The sequence below is a fragment of the Panonychus citri genome, unplaced genomic scaffold, assembly GCF_014898815.1.
Source record: "Panonychus citri isolate SS breed McGregor unplaced genomic scaffold, ASM1489881v1 Contig00138, whole genome shotgun sequence".
Classification (NCBI taxonomy): Eukaryota; Metazoa; Arthropoda; class Arachnida; order Trombidiformes; family Tetranychidae; genus Panonychus; species Panonychus citri.
The window spans coordinates 2,581,234-2,602,354 of NW_026515543.1; the positions used below are offsets into that span (position 1 = coordinate 2,581,234).

General features: G+C 30.4%; 1 protein-coding gene across 10 annotated transcripts in view; it reads right to left on the bottom strand.

Moving 5' to 3' along the window:
* LOC128393843 (pleckstrin homology domain-containing family G member 5-like) overlaps positions 1-21,121 on the bottom strand; it is an 81,122-nt gene that overhangs the window by 22,927 nt on the left and 37,074 nt on the right. For 9 of the 10 annotated variants that reach the window (XM_053354071.1, XM_053354068.1, XM_053354069.1 and 6 more), the window contains 2 exons: positions 6,928-7,449; positions 703-785 (listed from right to left, as the gene is read on the bottom strand). In XM_053354071.1, coding sequence (XP_053210046.1) covers positions 703-785; positions 6,928-7,449 — 605 coding nt within the window. Of the gene's footprint in view, positions 1-702; positions 786-6,927; positions 7,450-9,225; positions 10,254-21,121 lie in introns of those variants that run through there. The other variant, XM_053354075.1, reaches the window with a different exon arrangement.

The window sequence follows — 21,121 nt, forward strand, 5'->3', positions numbered from 1 at the left end:
TATTGACTATTATTATTGTTATTGTCACTTCTAATCAACAATCATCATCATTTTTGTCATCTCTTTTTGTCTTCCTACTCTTTCATTATCATTATCATCTCAAATTGTCTTAATAATCAACCATCAATTTGATTTATCACTTTTTTATTGGTGAAAATTTCATCCTTTAGTTATGATGATGATGATGATGATGATAAAGAGACTGAAGAAAAAAAAATGTCAACAATTTAATCTTCATCAGTGACTTCATCTTTATCATCATTATCCTCATCATCTTAGTTACAATAGTTTCATTTTGAATAGTAGAAATTGATTCCATGTTGAATCTGAAAACTTAATTGTCCATGAAAATTGTTGTCTTTTAATGTATACAGAATGAGAAGATGAAATCATCTTGATAATGGAAGATTGTTTAATACTACTTATCATCCATTCATCATCATCATCATCATCATCTTCATCTTCATCTTCATCTTCATCACCTAACACTTAATAAGCAATTGCTTGAAATTTGAACAAACTACAATCAGATCAAGTTGATTGAGTTAATCATTGAACCTGAAAAACAATTTACAAGGTATTCAAGCTTTTTGAATAATGATAGAAATAAATTTACTATTAATAATCAGAGAAAATTGTTTAAATCGTAAATTGGGTTTTCATCAATTGGATAATCAAAGTGATTAAGTTAATTGTACTTACCCTCTAGATGATGTTATTATATAATCGTCTTGTCTTGTGTCTCCTCTGTATTGATCAAGGCTTAAATTGTCATGATGAGATAACTGTAAGAAATATAAGAAAAAGAGTCAAGTAAAATGATTAACAATCAAGTGATTAACAGTTACAATTAAAGGTAAATAGTATTTTATAAAAAAAAAGAATGAGAAAGTCAATTAATCAATGTTACAATTTAAATGGAGTAAAAAATGATGAAACAATCTTGTTGTTGGGTAAGTGATTAAGCTAATTGTTAATCTTTTAAGATGAACCAGAAATGTAATTGACATTTATATATATGAAACGGAACCGGAAACTATTATTATTTTCAGCGTGATAAGTTGAACATTAGGATTAAGAATTAGAGAAAATGAGAAGAGGGGAAAAAATCAAACATGAAAAAAATTCTGACGATGAATCAGAATTTTGATTCTTATTCAGAAGCTCTGGAATTCTTATCATCATGGTAACTGTTGATAATCACCGAGTTAACTATTAACAGAAAATCATAGTAAAAGAAAAACAATTTACATGGAGATGAGAGAGAAAGAGAGAGGAAGAGAAACTCAGAAAGAAAGGGAGATAACCAGAATTTCCGATCAATTCTTAACATGAGCAAAAAAGGAATTTGATAGAGAAAAAAAAATCGAACAAAATTTGAAGAGAGAAAAAAAAGTTCAGCCAAGCAATAACTTCGCCCGAGTTTATCACCATGATAATCATTATGATCCTGAAACGATAATCATGAAATTAATTCCAATGACAATGTTCAGTTTAATGTGATCATTGGAAGAGAGGTTGACAAAAAATATACTTTATCCAGGGAGAAACTGAGAAATCATCAGAATCCACCGTTTCCACCATGAATGTTATCACGTAATGAAAACCGTTATTCAAGTGAAAAATAATTAAATTTGACGTAATCATTACTCTTCATCATCATTGCCCATTTCCGTTAATTCCTACGATTGTTATTGTTTTTTTTATCTTCATCGTTATTACACTAATTGCTGATACCGATCTTTTGGATGAACAATTAACCATTCGATGTAAAATGCAATTTAATTATATTCTTGTAACTTTTTTCTCCTTTTCCTCCTTCATGTTACTCATCATCAGAATCACCATGAAGACATGATGATGAATGAACATTACACACATTGAGAAAAGTTCATATCTTCAATGATTATGATAAGATGAGGAAAAAGTAAAGAGAAAGAAAAAAAAATTCATCTTCATCACTATGACAAAGTTTCATTTGATGATGATGATGATGGTGAGGAAGATGAGGATGATAAACCAGAATGATTGTCATGAAAAATGATAATGAGAAAAAATTAATCGACACTCATGATGGAAAACTAATTTCAATTTGTCTCGCAACAATTTTCATTCATATTCAAAGTAAAACATCAAATCAGCTGGAGGATGAAAGACAATCATCATGTTGATGATGAGGATGAGGATGAGGATGATAAAGATGATAACATTTGGTAATTTCTATTGTTAAACTGACATGGGGATTTGAGAACAATGAGAAAGACATTAAAAAAAAGAAGAAGAAATTTATTCCAACAAAAAGACGAATCTATTATTATCCATCATGAATCTGAATCTGAATCTGAATTTATTATATTAGTTAAAAATAATGATAAAAGTATTAATTCTGGTACAATGAATATCAATGTTCAGGAAGAAAGTTTCAAATGTTTATCATGAGAAAATGTGGAAAAAAAATTCTCTTTTCTCTCCTGGTTCATGTTCACTCGTCAATGAATAAAAACATGATGATATTCAATCAGAATCAACAGAATTTACTGAATAACATTTGAAATAATAGAAATCAACTGATGGCCAATAAAATGATTAACGAAAGAAAATTTTCTTTTCTTTTCAATTGATTGACTTGGAGAGAAAAGGAAATAGATTTTTTTCTGAAACACACACAGAACTTATTCAGAGATTTCATGGAATATCATTTATCATGGCGATGAAATAATAATAGAGATTTTTTTTTCATTCTTTTCTCTTGTTCTCTTTTAAAATCAATGATAAATTTCAAAGTTCAGTAACAATGGACAAGAATAAGATTATGATGATGATGATGAACGTTTGGAAATGTTCAAGAGACTTCCGGCTATCATGGTGAGTTTCAGGGGAGAAATGAGTTAGTGTGTGTGAGAAAAAGATTCTCAAAGTGGGAGAGAATAGAAAATCAGAAAGAAGCTTTTTAAATTCACCTTGAAAGATTCCTGACAATTCTGAGATAAGAATAACTCAGAATCATTAGGAGATAATCTTGGAAATTCATCTTCTATTTTCTACTCTTTTCCACCCTAAACTCAACCTTCCACCTCCTTCCAATTCACTCCCCAGGAAATTCATTCATATCAATTTCTCTCTTCAGGGAGAGAGAAGGTAAAATCAACCATGGAACTTTTTTCCTCTTTCTCTCTCCTATTGGAAATTTTCATGTTCTATTTATTGTTCATCAATATCATGGTGTTTTTTTCCTGTTATTGTTCAATTTCATTCAGAGTTATAATCTACACTTCATCATGATAACCGTTTCGAATCATCTTGGTATAAGGTAAAAGTGTCAATATGATGATGACAAAAAAACAGTTTTATTTACTTTGAGAACTTTTTCTTTCGAAAAAAAAGTCTACAACAAAAAATTCGAAAATTTTTTCCCCTTCTCTCTTCGAGTTTACTCTCGAACTTTTCGAAAATGTCACTTAAACTGTTCAGAACTTTTTCTCCCCTTTTTTTTGTATCAATTTATTATCTTATTGTGATATTTGCAATCAGTACAAGAATCAGATCTCAAAATGAAACTATCAACATTTTTCACTGTACGAACTTTAAACCATTAGAACTTTCGAAAAAAAAATTTCGAATTTCGAACAATCAACAAAAGTTTCGAAAACTTTTCTCCTATGACTTACTCACTTATCTATAATTAACTTGGAAATGATTACATGTATTGACCTTTAAATAACTTTATGATTAATAAATTGTTTCAAATTGTTACAATTCATAATCTATTAATATTAATAACTTTGGATACTTAATGATTCAATGAAATGAATTTAATTGTTGTGTTTCAATTTGATCAATTTATCAATATATTGACTTGACTGACTTTCATTTCTAAGGTTAAATCAGTTTGATTATTTTGATTGTTTACTAGCAATCAAATTTAATCATCTATTTTTGAACAACCGATATACTGATTGTTTAAGATAATTTGAATGTCAGTGGATAAACTTGATTGATTTAATAATTACTCCAATTGTTGATTGAAACCAATTTAAATATTTGACTGTTGTTGTTGACAGTTAACCATAATTGGCTTAACAATCAATCAATGATTTAACAAATTACACAAATTGAATGTAAATTTTTCATTCAAAATCAAATCAACTTACCCTCGGGCATTAAATTCATGATAATCGTAATTTCAACTAGATTATTTATCAGCAATGATTGAGAAACAAAATCACAATTGATTTCTACAATAATACTAATAATATCATCTCTTAATTTAGTTCAATCATCTTAATCATCATCAACGATGAAATTGATGTTCAAGATGAGTTAATTACATGAGAATAATAAATCACAATTGTTTATTAATTTGATTGTTACTGATTAATTGTGACAAAAACGATGATGACGATGGGCACAAGTCCATGAGGTAGATTATCATCATTAGGAGGATGATAAATATTCATCATGTTTCTCATCATGAGGATGGTGATGATGTTGAACAAATTGTTGAGAGGGAATCAATTAAATCACTTAAAGTGCCTTTTAACTGTTCCTATGATTAAAGCATCAGTATTTTTTATGTATCCTCTTGGATAAAGGTGTGGTGAAGAGGATGATCAAGTTGCCTCTCTGTGGTTCATCATCATCATCATCATCATCTTCAAGCCTGCATCACCATCACCACCCACTTTCATTATCATCCTCTCACTTTTTACATTAATAATTATCCTTCATCGTCATTGAGTAACATTTTTTTGTTCCCACTCCACAATCATCATCATCATCATCATCATCAGTTGTTACTTGCAGTTGTTTAACTTATCATCCTCATCACTTTACCCTCCTCATCCTCATCCTCATCTTCATCAACCATCATCAACTTAAATTTCACTTCCTGCTGTTCCTATTGATAGTTAATATAACTTGTGAATCAATATATTGCTCAGTTGATGATATATATTTTTTATCTCAATTTCATGATAATATTGAAATGTTGATACTCTTCATGAAGATTATCATGCTGATCTTTTATGATGCAGATGTAAGTGATGATGATGATGATCATCAACAACAACATGAAGTTTGCAAAATTTCAATCAACAACTTTTTTCCACAATATTGTTGAAAAAATCACTTTTCTCACTTCATGATAATCACACTGAATAATCATCATCATCTGAATTTTATTGAACATCATTATTTTATGATAAAGTTTAGTTAACTTTATCATTCTGATTTTGCTTCATCAACTCACCTTCATGAAATTGGTGGTGTTGAAATTTCATGTAGATTTACAATGTTAATTCACCAAAATTAACTAAACTTTAAGTAATCGTTTCATGATTTATCTGAGCAATTAGTTAGCTGATAACCAAAGAAATTGTTATATAATCAATTCTGAGCTCTGAATGATGAGGATATTAAAAAATTTCTTTCTCTTTTTGTTTCTCTATGGAATATAAAATCGCTGGAAAAGTTGAAACTTCCTGTGATTTGAATTTTATCATGAGTTTTATAGACAGATTGATTCAGATTCTGAAGGATTCAAGATTAATAGTATGTACAAAATGATTGATAGTTTATCATCCTCATCACAATCTTGGTAATCATAATGTTTATATGATGAATATTTTTTTTCTTCCAAATTGAAAAAATTCATCTTCAAGTGGCTCTCCTTTTCTCTCTCATGTCTATCGTATGAAATTCATGATAGATTCAGATGAAATTATTGAATCGATTTGTGTTATCGGAAAAAATCACCGAGATAGAGAGTAAATTGTATGAGTGAAGAGAGAGAGAGATGAGTAGATGATATTTTCTCTACAGAATGTGAGCCTTGTTGAAAGAGAAAAAGAAAAAAAGTTCTGGTAGATCAGAATTCTGAGAATGAATAAAATTGATGATAATATTTCTTCATGATAACTATTTCATTGGGAGTTGAAATATGATGAAAACTGTATCCATTTGTGTTAAGGTGTATGAACATGATTACCATCATCATCTCCCTCATCATCATCATGAAATATCATCTAAAATATTCAAGATAATGGACAGAGTTTCATGATGAACGATACAAGTAAAAAAAGGGACAACTATCTCATCTTTAAACAATCAACTAGTAATTGTAATATTCAATTGGATCCATTGAGATTTCGTTCATTTTCAATTTCCATGGGAATCATCATCTTGTTGGAACTTTTTCTCAATCTTGATTCAATTTCGGAATTAATTAACTGTCCAAATCACCATCTTCTTCAATTTCATGGAGGGAATTGTGATTATGATTGATAGGGAACTTTGATTATAATTCAATTAACTCTCAAGTGATTAATCAATTTTCATCTCGGGTGTTTTATTGTTCAACAACAATTTAAGGTGATGGTTTAATTGTTGATTAACATGTTGCTTATTATTCAAGAGGATCTCAAGTTCTCAGTATCATGAATTTCAATTTAAATCATCATGATGAGTTATCTTCACTTGGTAATATTAATATGGTTTAATTAAAATTTCTAGTATTCTCAAGCAAATGAATCAATAGGATTACTGTTTGTTTGTCATTTAAATTGCTTGTTAATCATCATCCTCATCATGACATTGACTGAATGATATTGAACTTTACATAACAATCAACATGAACTTTCCTCATGGTTCTGTTCAAAGACACTAATAAAAAACTTGAGAATTTGTTTTTTCTCATCTCCTTCAAATGAAGATGATCATCTTAATCATTGTCACAATCAATTACTTAATTGTTTAGTAAACATAATTGGTAAAATAAACAATGTTAAACATTGTTGTTATTTGGTGACAGGTAATAACAATCATCATAAATGAAACATGAGAAAATGAAAACCGGAAAAGGAAATGATGAGGATAAAAAACTTGTAACATTGAATTATTGACCTTAAAGGATGAGAAATTGAAACTTACCATTGATGTTGAATGGTGGTGTTGTGAATGGTGGTGAGGTTGTTGTTGTTGTTGCTGTTGTTGTTGTTGTTGTTGTTGTGGGTGGTGGTGGTGATGATGGGGAGTTGATGATGATGATGGATGTTTAAATCGTAGTATTGATGAAGAAGAAGTTGTTGTTGTTTGATGATGGTGAGACTGTGATGATGTTGTATCATTAATTTCATCATCAATACCCAAGGATGAAGCATGATGATAATTTGGAACCAAAAGTCGATCACTTGAATAATGAAGATCACTTAATATCTGGTTACCTGATTCAGGTGAAGAGTCACATTTGTTACCTGGTGTTGTTGATGTTGTTCCGGTTAATGGATTAGTTGATCCTGATCTTACACCAGGTAAATCATTACCTCCACCTCCATAAATCCCACCGGTGGTATTAACGTTTCCACTTGCACCGAGTCCATCACCTTTCATCAACCTTTGGGTTGCCGGTGGTTCAAGACAATCAATTTGTGTCAAACTTTTACTCCGATGAGCCTGAAAATCAATCAAATTTACAATCAAATTAGTAAATTAGTAAATTGTTATGCTTAATTGCTGTTTAATTGTTACTCGGAATTGGGTTTTAACCATATAACCTTTTGTATGTCATTATCGTAATCATTTTAAATTCAATTGAAATGTTGATAATTTCAATTGATCGGTGAAATAATTAATTGTAGTTTAGAGTTAAATTTTAGTCAAGGTTAACGATTTATCCGGAACTTAAATATTAATATTAACAATTAAGTAATCAATTTATGATAGTTGGTTTGGTTTGCTTGGTAATTGGCAACTAAATTAACCTAAATTGTTCTTCCTTTTAATTGTAATAATTTATATTCAATCATGATAATCATTAACATTTCGATTGCTTTTTAAAACAATCAACTAACTGTTAACAATTTATCAACAATCATTTTAACAGTTGGAGGTAAACAAAATCATCTAGATCATAAATTGCTATCAATTCACATAGGAGTTTCTGTTAATCATAATTAACTTAATCATTTACAATTTAGTTCAATAATGATTACAAATGAGTAAAAATAAACTCATGAAAACTTTGAATTAAAATCAATACGGAAAAACAAATAAACTAATCAACTAATTTTCTGTGTTTACTATTAATAGATTTTAACAATTAAAATTGTTAAATCTTGTATTGATTGTAAATCTAAATTAAATGTTAATTGTGAACAATCAACAGGTGAATCGTTGTTTTTGTTGTAGTTAATATATCAAATTGTAACGTAATCAACAACAACAGAAAACTGATTCGTGATTAGGTAAACATAATTAACCAGCTATTTAAAATTAAATGATGATGATCAACATGTAGTTAAATTGTTCACACAATCAAGAATTACATGTTTTCCAAAAATACCAACAATTAAAGTGAAAAATTAACCAACTAATCACAATTAGTTGTGAATGAACATTTTCATGGTTAATGAAAAAGTTTCATCATCTTGAAGTGATCCCATTGGAAAACATATGAAGATGATAAATCATCATCAATGACTATATTTGTATCTATTGATGATGATGATGATGATGATGATGATGATGATGATTTAAAGGTAGCAATTGATTTGATGATCGAGATGATGATAAATGTGATCAATCAATTGTTGATAAGATGATAATCTTGATCCAATGTCAATGATTATATGTTAGGTTGACATTCAATATTTTATGATCTACAAGCTTGCATTTTATTCAATTTAATCACTATCATCATCATCATCATGATAAATCATTAATAACCTGATGTCCCTTACTAATTATATTAATGTCATCTAATTGCAATCAATTTAATAGCAATCATTTGATTCCGGTTACAACGTAATTAAAGTTTACACTATTAACCTAAAAATCCAACACGTCACCAGAAAAATAGTAAAACTTTTTTGTTTTGTTTTCTGTGGTTTTTGTTTTGTTTTAATTCACCTGATTAATCAACATAATTAGTTTAACTATCAACATGACAATTTATGCTTTGTAATCATCAATAGTTATTAATCATGATTAGTATATTATTTTAATCATCATCAGCTTTAATTTAGATTTTGCTTGCTAACGAAAAGGTAAAACTCACAATATGAGAATCACAATCACAAGGAAAATCAAAACAACCAGAATTTTGTTTACCTTTTTTTTAAGGTTAAAAGTATCAACAATTAACTGATTGTTGATTATCAACTAATCACAAAATGATTATCAAAAGAGAGTGAGAGAGGGAGGATTATAATCTGCTTGGGATAATCTTACCGGTGTTAATCCGACTTCTAGAAAATTGGGTTTTCGGACTTTGAAATGTGAATTGACTCGTTTGAGCATTTTAATAGTTGATTAAACGATAGACAATTAAAACTTTTAAATAACAACAATTAACTAATTAGAAAACGTTTTAAAACAAGAGACACGATCTAATCAATTGATAACATGATTAGATTTAAACAGCTGACGGTGAGAAATAATTAGTTTGATGATGTTGAGAGTTAATTGTAAACCAAAGATAATAATTGTGTTGATAACAATAAAGATCCATTGGATTAACTAATGATAATAATCAGCACAATTAAATCATCATAATCATTTAGTATGATAGGAGAGATCAAATAACAATCAATAGAATCAGTTTTAGTTTATTTTGTTTTAATTGTAACACAAAATAATTAAAAATTACTGATTTTCAATGGATTCACAAAATTAACTAATCACTAAATTTTTTTCATTTAAATTTTTGTTTTTCCTCAACAATTAACAACCGCAATCGGGGATAATTGAAACAATTAAGAAACAAAATCAAATTGGAAGATGAAAAAAAAAACAAATTAACGAGAAAAATTTTCACATTTAAAGTGAACACGTTTTCTTGTTGGTTAAATTGCTGGTTGATTGTTTGTATCCTTGAAACAATTTAACAGTAGAAACTAATTAAACCAAATGATTAGTATACTTAATTAAAGTAAAATATGTATCACAATTTAAATTGTAACTAGAGACCAACATGTAACCTTTTATTATTATATGTTGTGTTTACTTTTGGTTATTATTGTTGTTTAGTTGATTGTTGTTCACTAGATAGATACACACAATTAACTGATTTACCAGTTAATTAACTGGATTATTAGCACAATAGTATCACAGGTATATTATTGATCAACTGGGATGAGCTGAGACTCTGCTTTTTTTAATCAACTGATTGTTTGTTGTTGTTATGATAACAATCAAATTGAAGGAAAAAAAAAGCAATAATAAAAGACCAATGTTTATGTTCAATGTTTAACGCTGAGTGATGATGATGCTGTTCAATAGTATTATCAGCATGATGATGATGATGATGATGAGAGAGGGAGTCTCAATGACAATGTTCACCATCATCATCATCGTCATCATTGTTAATCATCATGTACGCAACTGCAAATGGTAGAGAGAGAGAAAATGGAAGAAAAGTAAGAGAAGATGAAAAGAGAGAGAGAGAGAGATGATAATTCTTATTCTGAGTAAATCTCCCTCTTCAGAATTTCTCTCTCATCTTCACATATAAATATATCTTCATTTTCATCATCTTCTTACTTTGTATTCATAAAAGTTTATGCATAAGATGAAGATGGAGAAGAGAAAAAAAATTTTCACCAAAAATTGAGTTGGAATTTTTTTCTCTCTCATTTTCTTCTGAATCAATATTTCTGTTGACAATAAGCTGAACATTTCATCAGCTGATTAATACTATTATTATCTTAATTCAATATCATCATAATCTAAGAAAAAGAGAGAGAGAGATTATCATCTTTATCATTGGAAGAAAACAATTGACGTCTTTTCCACAATAATAATAAACATTAAGAATAACATTCTAACTGAGAAATCAGCTGAATTATAAAAGGTTTCCGGTTACTATCTCTCGCATCCTCATGAAAAAACATTGAACCAGAATCATAACTTGAAATTTCACCGAAACATTTACCATTCATTGAAAAAGACAATTATTTTTCTTGCTCATCAATCGTTAATCCATCAAATTGATACTGACAACTGATGATGAAAATATATCATCACCATGATAATCCAATGTCTTTCCATGAACAACTCACCGAGTCATTCATGTTTCCGTTGTTTTTTTTTCTCACCAAAACTTCAAAATTCATGATCAACTCTTTCAATGGATATTCAATGAATCCCAAATAACATGATAAAAAACAAGCATCAAACAATAACTTTCAACAATATTGATCCATTAGATTGGATTAGTTTCTAAATCAATGTTAACTTCATCATCTTAATCATGTTAATCTTCATCATTTCTGACATGTTACAATAATTTTCTTCCATCATCATAATTATCATGATAAATATTAACCTTCAATTGATACAAACTTCATATGTTACTCGTATTATTATATCAATGGGATAATATTTTCAGTATTAATTCAGTTCGTAACCATGGATTTGAATACAATCCAAGAAAAGGAAAGAAAAAAGTTTCATTCTTTTCTCATTGATTCTGTCAAAAATCAAGATTATCTCAAACTTCATCTTCATCTCCATCCTCATCACCATCACAATGATGATGATGATGATGAGAGGATTAGTGTATATATTTAAATGAATGATGATAAAGTTGTTCAATTGAACAGAAAAAAAAACTTTTCTTTCAATTATAATCTGGAATAAAGTCAAAAAGTCATCACAATGATTAAGATAATTGTAAATTGTCATCACCAGTGATCAATTAAAACACAATTAGATACATACATAGATAGACACACTAATTGTTTCAATGATCAACTTGATTCAGTTTAATTAACACTATTTATAGTTGCAATTAAATTGATTATCGATTTGAAAATTAAAACGTTCATTAAATTGGCAAAGGTTTTTTATTATTAAACCAATTGATTCAAATTACCTCTTTAATTGTCTTTGATAATATTCAACAATTTAAATTACTAATCATCTGGTAATTATTGATATATAAATTTAATCAATTGAGTTAATTGTCATTTACAGTTGAAATTTTCAAATCTCTTCACCTTTTTGGTGTTTTAATTGTTTTAATTGTTTCAATCTTTCTCAATGATTAAATTACACAATTAACATTAGATTTGCATTTAATTATCATCATCTTGATCACAATTAAGCTGGGAAAATATTAATTACACTAAACCAACAAATTTTCATGATCACAATCAATTAATCAACTACAACGATGACCATAGAAAGTGATTAAAAATTTTAATCACTTCTCATTCACCCCAAAGAATCAAATTAACTCACAACGTCAATTGCAATTTAATTAACTTGATTCATCTTTTCGTTAAATTAATTAATCGTTAACCTTAATCATCACCATTGTGACAATTTAATCTGTTAATTGTTCCCCAGATTTAACCCTTTACACTCCTTTTTCATATTCTCATAATTAATTATCGATAATCAATTTCACAATTTATATGATCACATAATCACTTTTAATTATGTAAACAGAATCCACTCTGATAACAATCAATATTTCTGGTCTTGATTGTTAATTTGAAAACTTTCTGTAACAATTTAAAATATTTTAACCGTGACAATCAAAATTGATTGTCGTTGCTACTTTGAAAATTAATTATCTTTCCCATTAATCATATTAGTCTATACTAAGTAATTAACAACTTTGTCTTAATTAAAAAGTAAAGCATTAAGATATGAATTGAATTTCTAAGTCAGAATAATCAGTTAATTGTTGTTATTATTGATTGCCCATTGATTTAATATGTAAGGGGAGGTAAGCTACTCTTACCCCCAAACTCACCTCATCATCAACAACCAACAGAATCAAGGGTTGACTAAGTGTCACCTTAATCAAAGGGTATAAAAAACAAGATTGTTAAAGACAAACAGTCAGTTAATGTGAACCAGTTAATCCATATCCTTGTTAAAATTAAATCTCTTTGTGTTAAACTCTTGTCCATATTGTTAATCCTAATTCAACATTAAAACTATTTATAATTAATTAATTGTTAATCACTTGGTGTGGATTAAGTAATTACTTAATCCACTGTGATATGAGATTGGCCCCTAATTAAAAGATTTCGGTAATCGAGTGTTCCAGTAAAGTAATACTCTTACAGATGGTGGAGATGCCGAGTCTCTATCATCACAAGTGAAAACAATCAAAGTTAATTAATATTTACTTATTAAATTTCTAAAGTTTTCCATCACAAGTTATTATCTTACAAGTCTGTTATCTCAAAATTTGCTTGCCTTTATAAATATCAATTCAAGTTTATGGTCTCATTGAGAAGTAATTACTTCTCAATTCAACATCATTTCCAATTCATCATTTTCTTTGTTTCATCTTCGTATTGGAGAAAGTAATTACTTTCTCTGCCTACCTGTTATAGTCATCGTTTTGGTCATCATTATTGGATCAATACAAACAGCAAAATTTTGTAGCGCGTTTTTGTTATTTCTCAACTCTTTGATCAAAATGCCTATCGACCCAAAGAATCCGATTGATATAACCATTGGTAATGTTGCTAAGGATGAGGAATCAAAATTGACCTTCGTCAAGGCTATGGGTTATCCTCCTTCGTACAACCTCACTGGATCTTATTTAACCAGAAGATTCAATGAAAATATAAAAACCTGTTTATTATATTTTGGTAAATTACCACAATCAGAAGAAGTTGATTATAATATTAAGTTCGATTACGATTGGTTTCAATGTCCGGAAGTTATAAAAAAGTTGAGAATAGCTGGTTTTACTGACCTTAACATTCGTAAGCTTGCTAAGTTTGGATTTTTTGATAACCTGGATAAAATCCCACCGATTGATTTGAAGTCTGAATTTACCGATAATCAAATATCTATTCTTCTGAAAGTTTTTAAACAAGAAAATCCACAACCATTGATCAACTATGATACTGAGCTAAATCAAACATTCAGCAACATCAACATCAACCAACAACATTTCCCCTTTACTCACCAATCTGATCATTTCGAGGATCCTATGTCAACTCAATATCATGATCATTCTCCTGTACATCAACAACAGAATAACAACTTACAGTTTCACCCGAGTTGGCTCAAGATTCAAGACAAATTCAATGAAAATGAAAGTCTAAATGAATGGCTAAAAGAGTTGGAGTCTAAGATCGACATCTTTGGGTTTGATGATTCAACTGCGATAAAGATTCTGTCAGCTAATCTACCATTTAAGATTTATGATGAAGTAAAGAAAATTTTAACGCTTTTTCCAGGTATTTCCTTTAAAAACCTTTGTGGTAAAGTGAGAACAACCTACATTGGGGAGAGTGAGATAGTCGCTGCATCTCATAATCTTTATACAACGAAATTTTACAAGGGTAATGATCCGATTAATCACTGTCGCATCATCACTAGAGCTGCTCGATTACGAGTTCCTAATATTAGCGAACATTGTATCGTGTTAATCATTTTGTTCACATTACCTCCTGATTTAAGGTTGACCTTAGCAAATGACCTTACTATAACCCGGATTGATGATGTCTTGAAAAAGATAATTACCTTTAATAATTCTTATCCTCGTAATAGCAATAGAAACAATCAACAGCCAAGATTACCGGGTAATCAAATGCAGAGACCCTTTGGTAACCAACAACCTTTTACTCCAGGTCAATTTGGTGGTCAACAAAATCCCAGCCCCTATTATACAAAAAATTTTAATTACCAAGGCCCGAGATTAAATCAACCCAACCAGCCAATGTATCAACAACCTAATCCACCTAATTTCAACCAACACCCCAATCATCAAAACTATCAACAAAATGATCAACGGTTTAGTCAAAGGTAATAATCAACAAAATAATTACAGGCAACAGTTTCATCAGCCTCAATTTTATCAAAACCCTAACCAAATGATGAATAACCAGCAACAGTGTCAATTTTGTAAAGATAATGGACATGATACTGAAAATTGTCCGTTAAAACAGCAGATTGAAGGTAGTAATATACAACACTACAAATTGAGAGCGTCAACTACACTTGGTAAGCATATGAAATCAAGAGATCCGACAATGGTAGTAGAGGTTTTAGACAAATTTCCATTGGTTGAGACAATTGCAATGGTCGATACTGGAGCTTCAACTACGCTAATCTCTCTTGATCTTGCTAATAAAATGGGATTAGCTATCTATAGATCCCGCCATGAGTTTTGTGGGTTCAGTAAAGAGTCACCACCAATAAGAGCAGTTGGAGCGTCACAAATTTTTGTTAGATGTTATCCAAACTTTGAGGAAAAAGCAATAAGAGTCTATATTATGGATTCTCTCGCTTACCCGATCATATTTGGACACAATTTCATACATTCAACCTCTGCGACGATCGTTGGTAACCCACAGACAAATTCTTTCGGTGTTTATCGCTTTGGATACCCATTACAAGTACAATTGAAATGCCCTTCGATTTCCTGCTGGTACTTTCTTTTCCGCGAAATTTTTCCAAAGATATTTGGTCCACAGCATATCGAAAAATCGCCTTCAGGAAGTCAAAATCAAGAGAGTGTCAAAAGGGAAGAAGAAGTAATTACTTCCTCTGATCACCCTTCAGATGACATTCAACCTGGCTCAAGTTCAACAGAGTCAAAAAAGTCAAAAAAGAGAAGAAGAAGGTCGAAGAAAAGTGGTAATTCAAATAATCAAAATACTGTCGGAGTATTTCATCTCAATGACTTAATGAGAATAAATTTGGTTACATTCGAAGAAAAAGAATATTTAAACTATTTGGAGAAAAGGAAATTGGATAAGAGAAATGACGAATTTCCGAAACAAATTGATAATATTGATAAAACATTAAGCAATTGCATCTCATCATTTCTTAACCTTGATCAACAAAATATCATGAAAAGTTTTATATATCAATATTTACCATGTTTTTCGACTCATAAATATGATCTAGGAAAAATCTCACCTGATATTGTTGATATTACTATTGATATTGGTTTGAATCCAGTCCCCCAATGTAATCCTTATCGTCTTGGTCCTAAAACTAGAGTGATCATGGAAGAGAAGATCAAAGAACTTTTAGCCAACGATATAATCGAACCATCGAAATCGAGAGGAGGTTCACCCGCGTTTTTAGTTCCAAAGCCCGATGGAAGTTACCGATTCGTAACTAGTTTTGTTGAACTGAATGCGCTTTGTAGGACACGTAAATTTCCGATGCCGAATGTTGATGATTATATCCAATCGCTTGCAGGTTACAATTATTTTATTACTATTGATTTTTCTCAGGGATTCCACCAGATCGAGTTGAGACCTTCTGAAAGAGAAAAAGTTGCCTTTGTGACTTCGTGGGGACGATACCAATATAAGCGTTTACCAATGGGACTCGCTGATAGTCCATCATATTTCCAAGAATTTGTCAATCGTATCTTTGGTGATTTATTATACAAGAGCTGTTTAGCATACATTGATGATGTTGTTATATTCGGACAAACTTATAACGAGTTGCTTGTCAATGCGAAACATGTTTTCGAGAGAATTAAACAATATGGTCTAAAGATTCAACCAGATAAATGTAAATTTGGTCATAACGAAATTAAGTTTCTCGGTCACATCATAACTGGACGAACAGTCAAGCCTGACCCGGAGAAGGTTGAACGTTTAAAAAATTTCACGATTCCAAGGGACATCAAAGCTCTACAAAGTCAATTAGGTTTATTCAATTACCTATCAAAGTTTATTCCAAACTATTCGACTCTCGCATCTGATTTATTTGAATTATGTAGCAAAAAATCGAACAAGTGGAAATGGTTACCTAAACACACAGTCTGTTGGCAGAAAATTAAGGAGGCATTGGTGAACGATTGTGTGATCTCCCAATTCGATCCCGATAAAGAACACAAGCTCATGGTTGATGCTAGTTCGGTTGCAGTTGGAGGGATGTTACTTCAACTTGAAGATGATAACTGGCGCCCTGTTAGTTACTTTGGAACTAAATTGGCTAAACATCAGTTAGCTTACACAATCACAGAGAAAGAGTGTCTGGCTGTTATCGTTGGGATTCGTAAATATCAACACTATTTGATCGGTAAGCGTTTTGTTGTCGTTTCCGATCATCATGCTTTGTGTAGCCTGAAAAGGATAGAATTCAAATGTACACGTTTACACCGATGGGCAACTTTATTATCACAATTTGATTATATCATCGAATATGCGAAAGGATCAACTCACCCCGCTGATTGTTTTTCCCGCTCAAGTGAATGGAAAAATAAGAAACAAGGAACCATTGAAGAAGAAGATTTTTATAAGTATCTTCATTATGCATTTGAAGAAAAGAAACGCTATTGTCAGCATGGAGAAATCATCATTGAGAAAAGAGAAAATCGCGATTGGTGTGATAAGTTAATTACTTATCACAAATGCGATGATAATTGCGATACTATTGATTTTGACAATCAGAATTACGACAAAGAACAACAAACCTTACAGGTGAAAGAGCTCATCAACATGTTCAAGGAAAAAGTTTCCGTTGATACCTTGGATCATCATACAATTGAAAGATTCATCTTGATGTCAGTTCAACCGAACTCATCGAAAATGAATCAACAATTATGACGGAACAACAAAAAGATGCTCACCTTAAAAGGATAATCAAGCAAGTTAATCAAGGCGAATTAACCTCAAAGTTTATCATTCGACAAAATATTTTATACCGAAGATTGTCTCCCAGTAAATTAGCTATCGTTTTACCTTATTCAATGATTCAAAAAGTGTTTAATTGGTACCATAACGATGCACTTGGTGGACACTTTGGACTAAAACCAACGTTGAAGAAAGTTAAAGCAGCTTTCTGGTTTCAAAACATGGAGGAGATTATAAGAAACAAAATCAAAAAATGTTCAAAGTGTATTAAGTTCAAATCAAAAACTGTTAATCACGAAGTGAAGAGAGAAATGCCGATTCCAACTCAACCATTTGAACGTATTCAAATCGATATTCAAGGTCCTTATAAAAGATCGAAAGACCGCAATTCGTATCTTTTCGTTGCTGTAGATGTTTTGACTAAGTTTGTTTTCGCTAAAGCTTATTCAAACCAGAGAGCCAAAGAAGCGATTGATTTCTTCGTCTACATCACAACGTTCGTTGGAATACCCAAATTGATCCAAACGGATAATGGTCCATGTTTTCGAGCAGATGAAACGAAGCAATGGCTAAGAGATCAGTGTATTTTTCATCAAACGTCTACTCCTTATCGACCTCAATCACAAGGTTTAGTTGAAAGGATAAATGGTGTCCTTGCTCAACGCATAAAGATGGTAACAGATAAAAGTAACGAATGGGATAAACATCTAAGAGAGATAATCATTGCTTATAATTCAACACCTTCAGAAAACCTTGGAACATCTCCTTATCAACTACTATTCAATATTCAACCGAACAACCCGATTCTTAACGAATATCAAATAGATATTAACCATGGTGATGACACTAATATCTCTGAATTACGTTTAAAAACTCACGAGAAAATGGTACAAAATCAACAAAAAAGGTTAGAAAACCAAACAGCCAAAGAGCCTCCATTCAAAGTTGGTGACATTGTCACAAAGCGAGTTCATATTTCACACAAAGATTTGGGTAAATTAACACCTTCGTTCAATGGTCATTACATCGTTATTAAGGTCCTAGAATCTTCAGTTAAAATGATAAATCAAAAAACACTGAAAATGGAAAAGTCAAATTTCGTTCACATAAAATTGGTAAATCGTAACAACATGGATTCAACCTCGGAAACCGATGAAAATCACGAGAGTAATCATGTTGAATAACTAACTTAATTGAATACAACTGATTAACAACTCTAACATTTCACTACTGAAAATTTATGTTTCTCACGTTAAATTAAGTTTCCAGCAAATTACTCGAAAACCACTAAAGATAATCATATTCATTCCATGTTAGCTTTTAATATTCATCTGAAATCCAATCGATTGATGTATTCGAAGAGCCGATCCGATCAACTTTTTGACCATGCTGGTTTGTATTGAGAGATGATAATTAACTTCATCTGTGAATAACTTGGAATTGGTTCATCTCCAGAGCCACTTGTCTATGATATGATTTGATTAGTTTTTCACGCGCTTTCGAATGCACTATAAATCATCCCGATATCTTTTAAACGAATTTCCAGAAAAATATTTTTCACGGCCAAAAGTCAAAATTTTCATTCCAAAATTGTAGCAAAACCTCAACACTTAGCATATCCGTTTCTATGTTATATTTTACTCAGTTTTTGATGAGCTTTCGATTGGTATTAATTACGTGGTGATAGAAGCAAAAAATTTCCCACGTGCTTTTCCATAGAGAGAAGTTCGAACTTTCGTTTCTCAGCAAATACTTGCTGGAATAAACTTGTTCTCATACCAATTTAAAGCTCTCATTATGCCTCTTTTGATCGATATTCAAACCTCATTATTTACGATATCTAACATAACTTTTATCAGAATTCAAAAAAAAATCATCGATTCAAGTTGAAGGTAATTACCTTCAACAAACGAATTGAGTGTCAATTTAGTTCACATCAATTGCAGTCAATGAGTTTGGACAGTTCATATCTTATGCTAAAAATCATTAAATTGATTGATCAAATTTTCTTACAAAACAAAATACAGAATCATATTAGTTGGAATCAAGTAAATACTTTCTAATTGTCTTGATCAAATTATCGATAAGAGTAATTGGCAAGTGACAATTTTTGAATACAATTATCGTATGTAAACTTTGATCGTTCAAATTTGATATAATTAGTTGATTATCATAATTGAATGTGAACAAGTAATTACTTGTTCACTAATGATGTTTGCTGATCGACTGATTGATTTTATTTTAAAGCGTAACTAAAGAGATAAAAAAGATTGGAAAATTTTAAAATGATCAATTTAATCAGTTGTTTGATTTTGCCTCAAAAATGATTGATAGAAAAATCTTTAAATTGTCATCACCATGCGAGCAGCAATCAAATCAACATCAGATGACAATCAAATTGGTTTCCTTTTGTCTTCACTTCATCAATTATTTTCTTTTCTCTGAATCTGTTAATTGAAAATTCAAATTTCAATTGATTCATCTCTCTGTTAATAAAATCGGCGGTGAAATTTTGGCTTCTAATTGGTTCTCATTTGTTTGTAAAGGTAATTACCTTTACATTTGGATCGTCATCAACATAATCATCTTATCTTTTTCATCACATTGATCGCATCTTGTTTTGAATCAATTCTATTCAATTTTTCAATCGATTTGTTTTGATACCAGATCATTTCATTCATCATTTTGGTTCTTCGTTTTTCTTGCTATGCTCTATTGTTGTGTTCTGTGTCAAAAGAGAAAGTAATTACTTTCTCTTTCTCTCTTATTCTTATTATTTGTTTTTCTTCTCTTTCTTTCAATTCGAAAATTATCATCGGGATAATTCAATCAGGAATATAAACGCTCGTTCTTGAGAAAAAAAGTGATCACTTTTTCACCTTCAGATTTACATCAACTACAAGAAATCATAATGTCAACTCAACAAATTAAGGAAACTGATCAAATCCCGTTAAGCATTTATATGGACTTTTTAAAAGAAAGGATTTATACTCGTTATTTATATGAAGAGAATTTCTATCGAAAAGCAATACAATTAGTTCGACCTCGACCAGGATTTTGTTTATCATTGGACAACGACGAACCTTCCAGTCGAGATAATTGTGTTCTCTGTCTTCATTTGGTTAGAGATCCTGTAGTTTGTTCGTCTTGTGATCTAAGGTATTGTTCCAAATGTGCTTATTTTCTGATTACTTTATATAAACTTAACAATCGAATCGACTCATCAACAACAAACTCAATCAATCTCAATGGAGAAAAGTTCAACTGTCTTACCATAACCTGTCCTGAGGATTGTTACCTATTCAAAGACAACAAAAGTGATTTATTCAAGTTTAATGTGAAATGTATCAACATAAATTGTGATGTAATTGGTGACTATGATTTTCTATGTGATCATATTAGGAACTGCTATAAACGAACTGATCAAATAAGGTTCAAAGTTTCCACCGGAAGTTCCATTTTCCAATCAAATGATACAACAACATCTTCAAACTACGACATTAGGAGAATCGAAGAAAGTTTAAAGCATCAATACATTAATCTTGAGAACT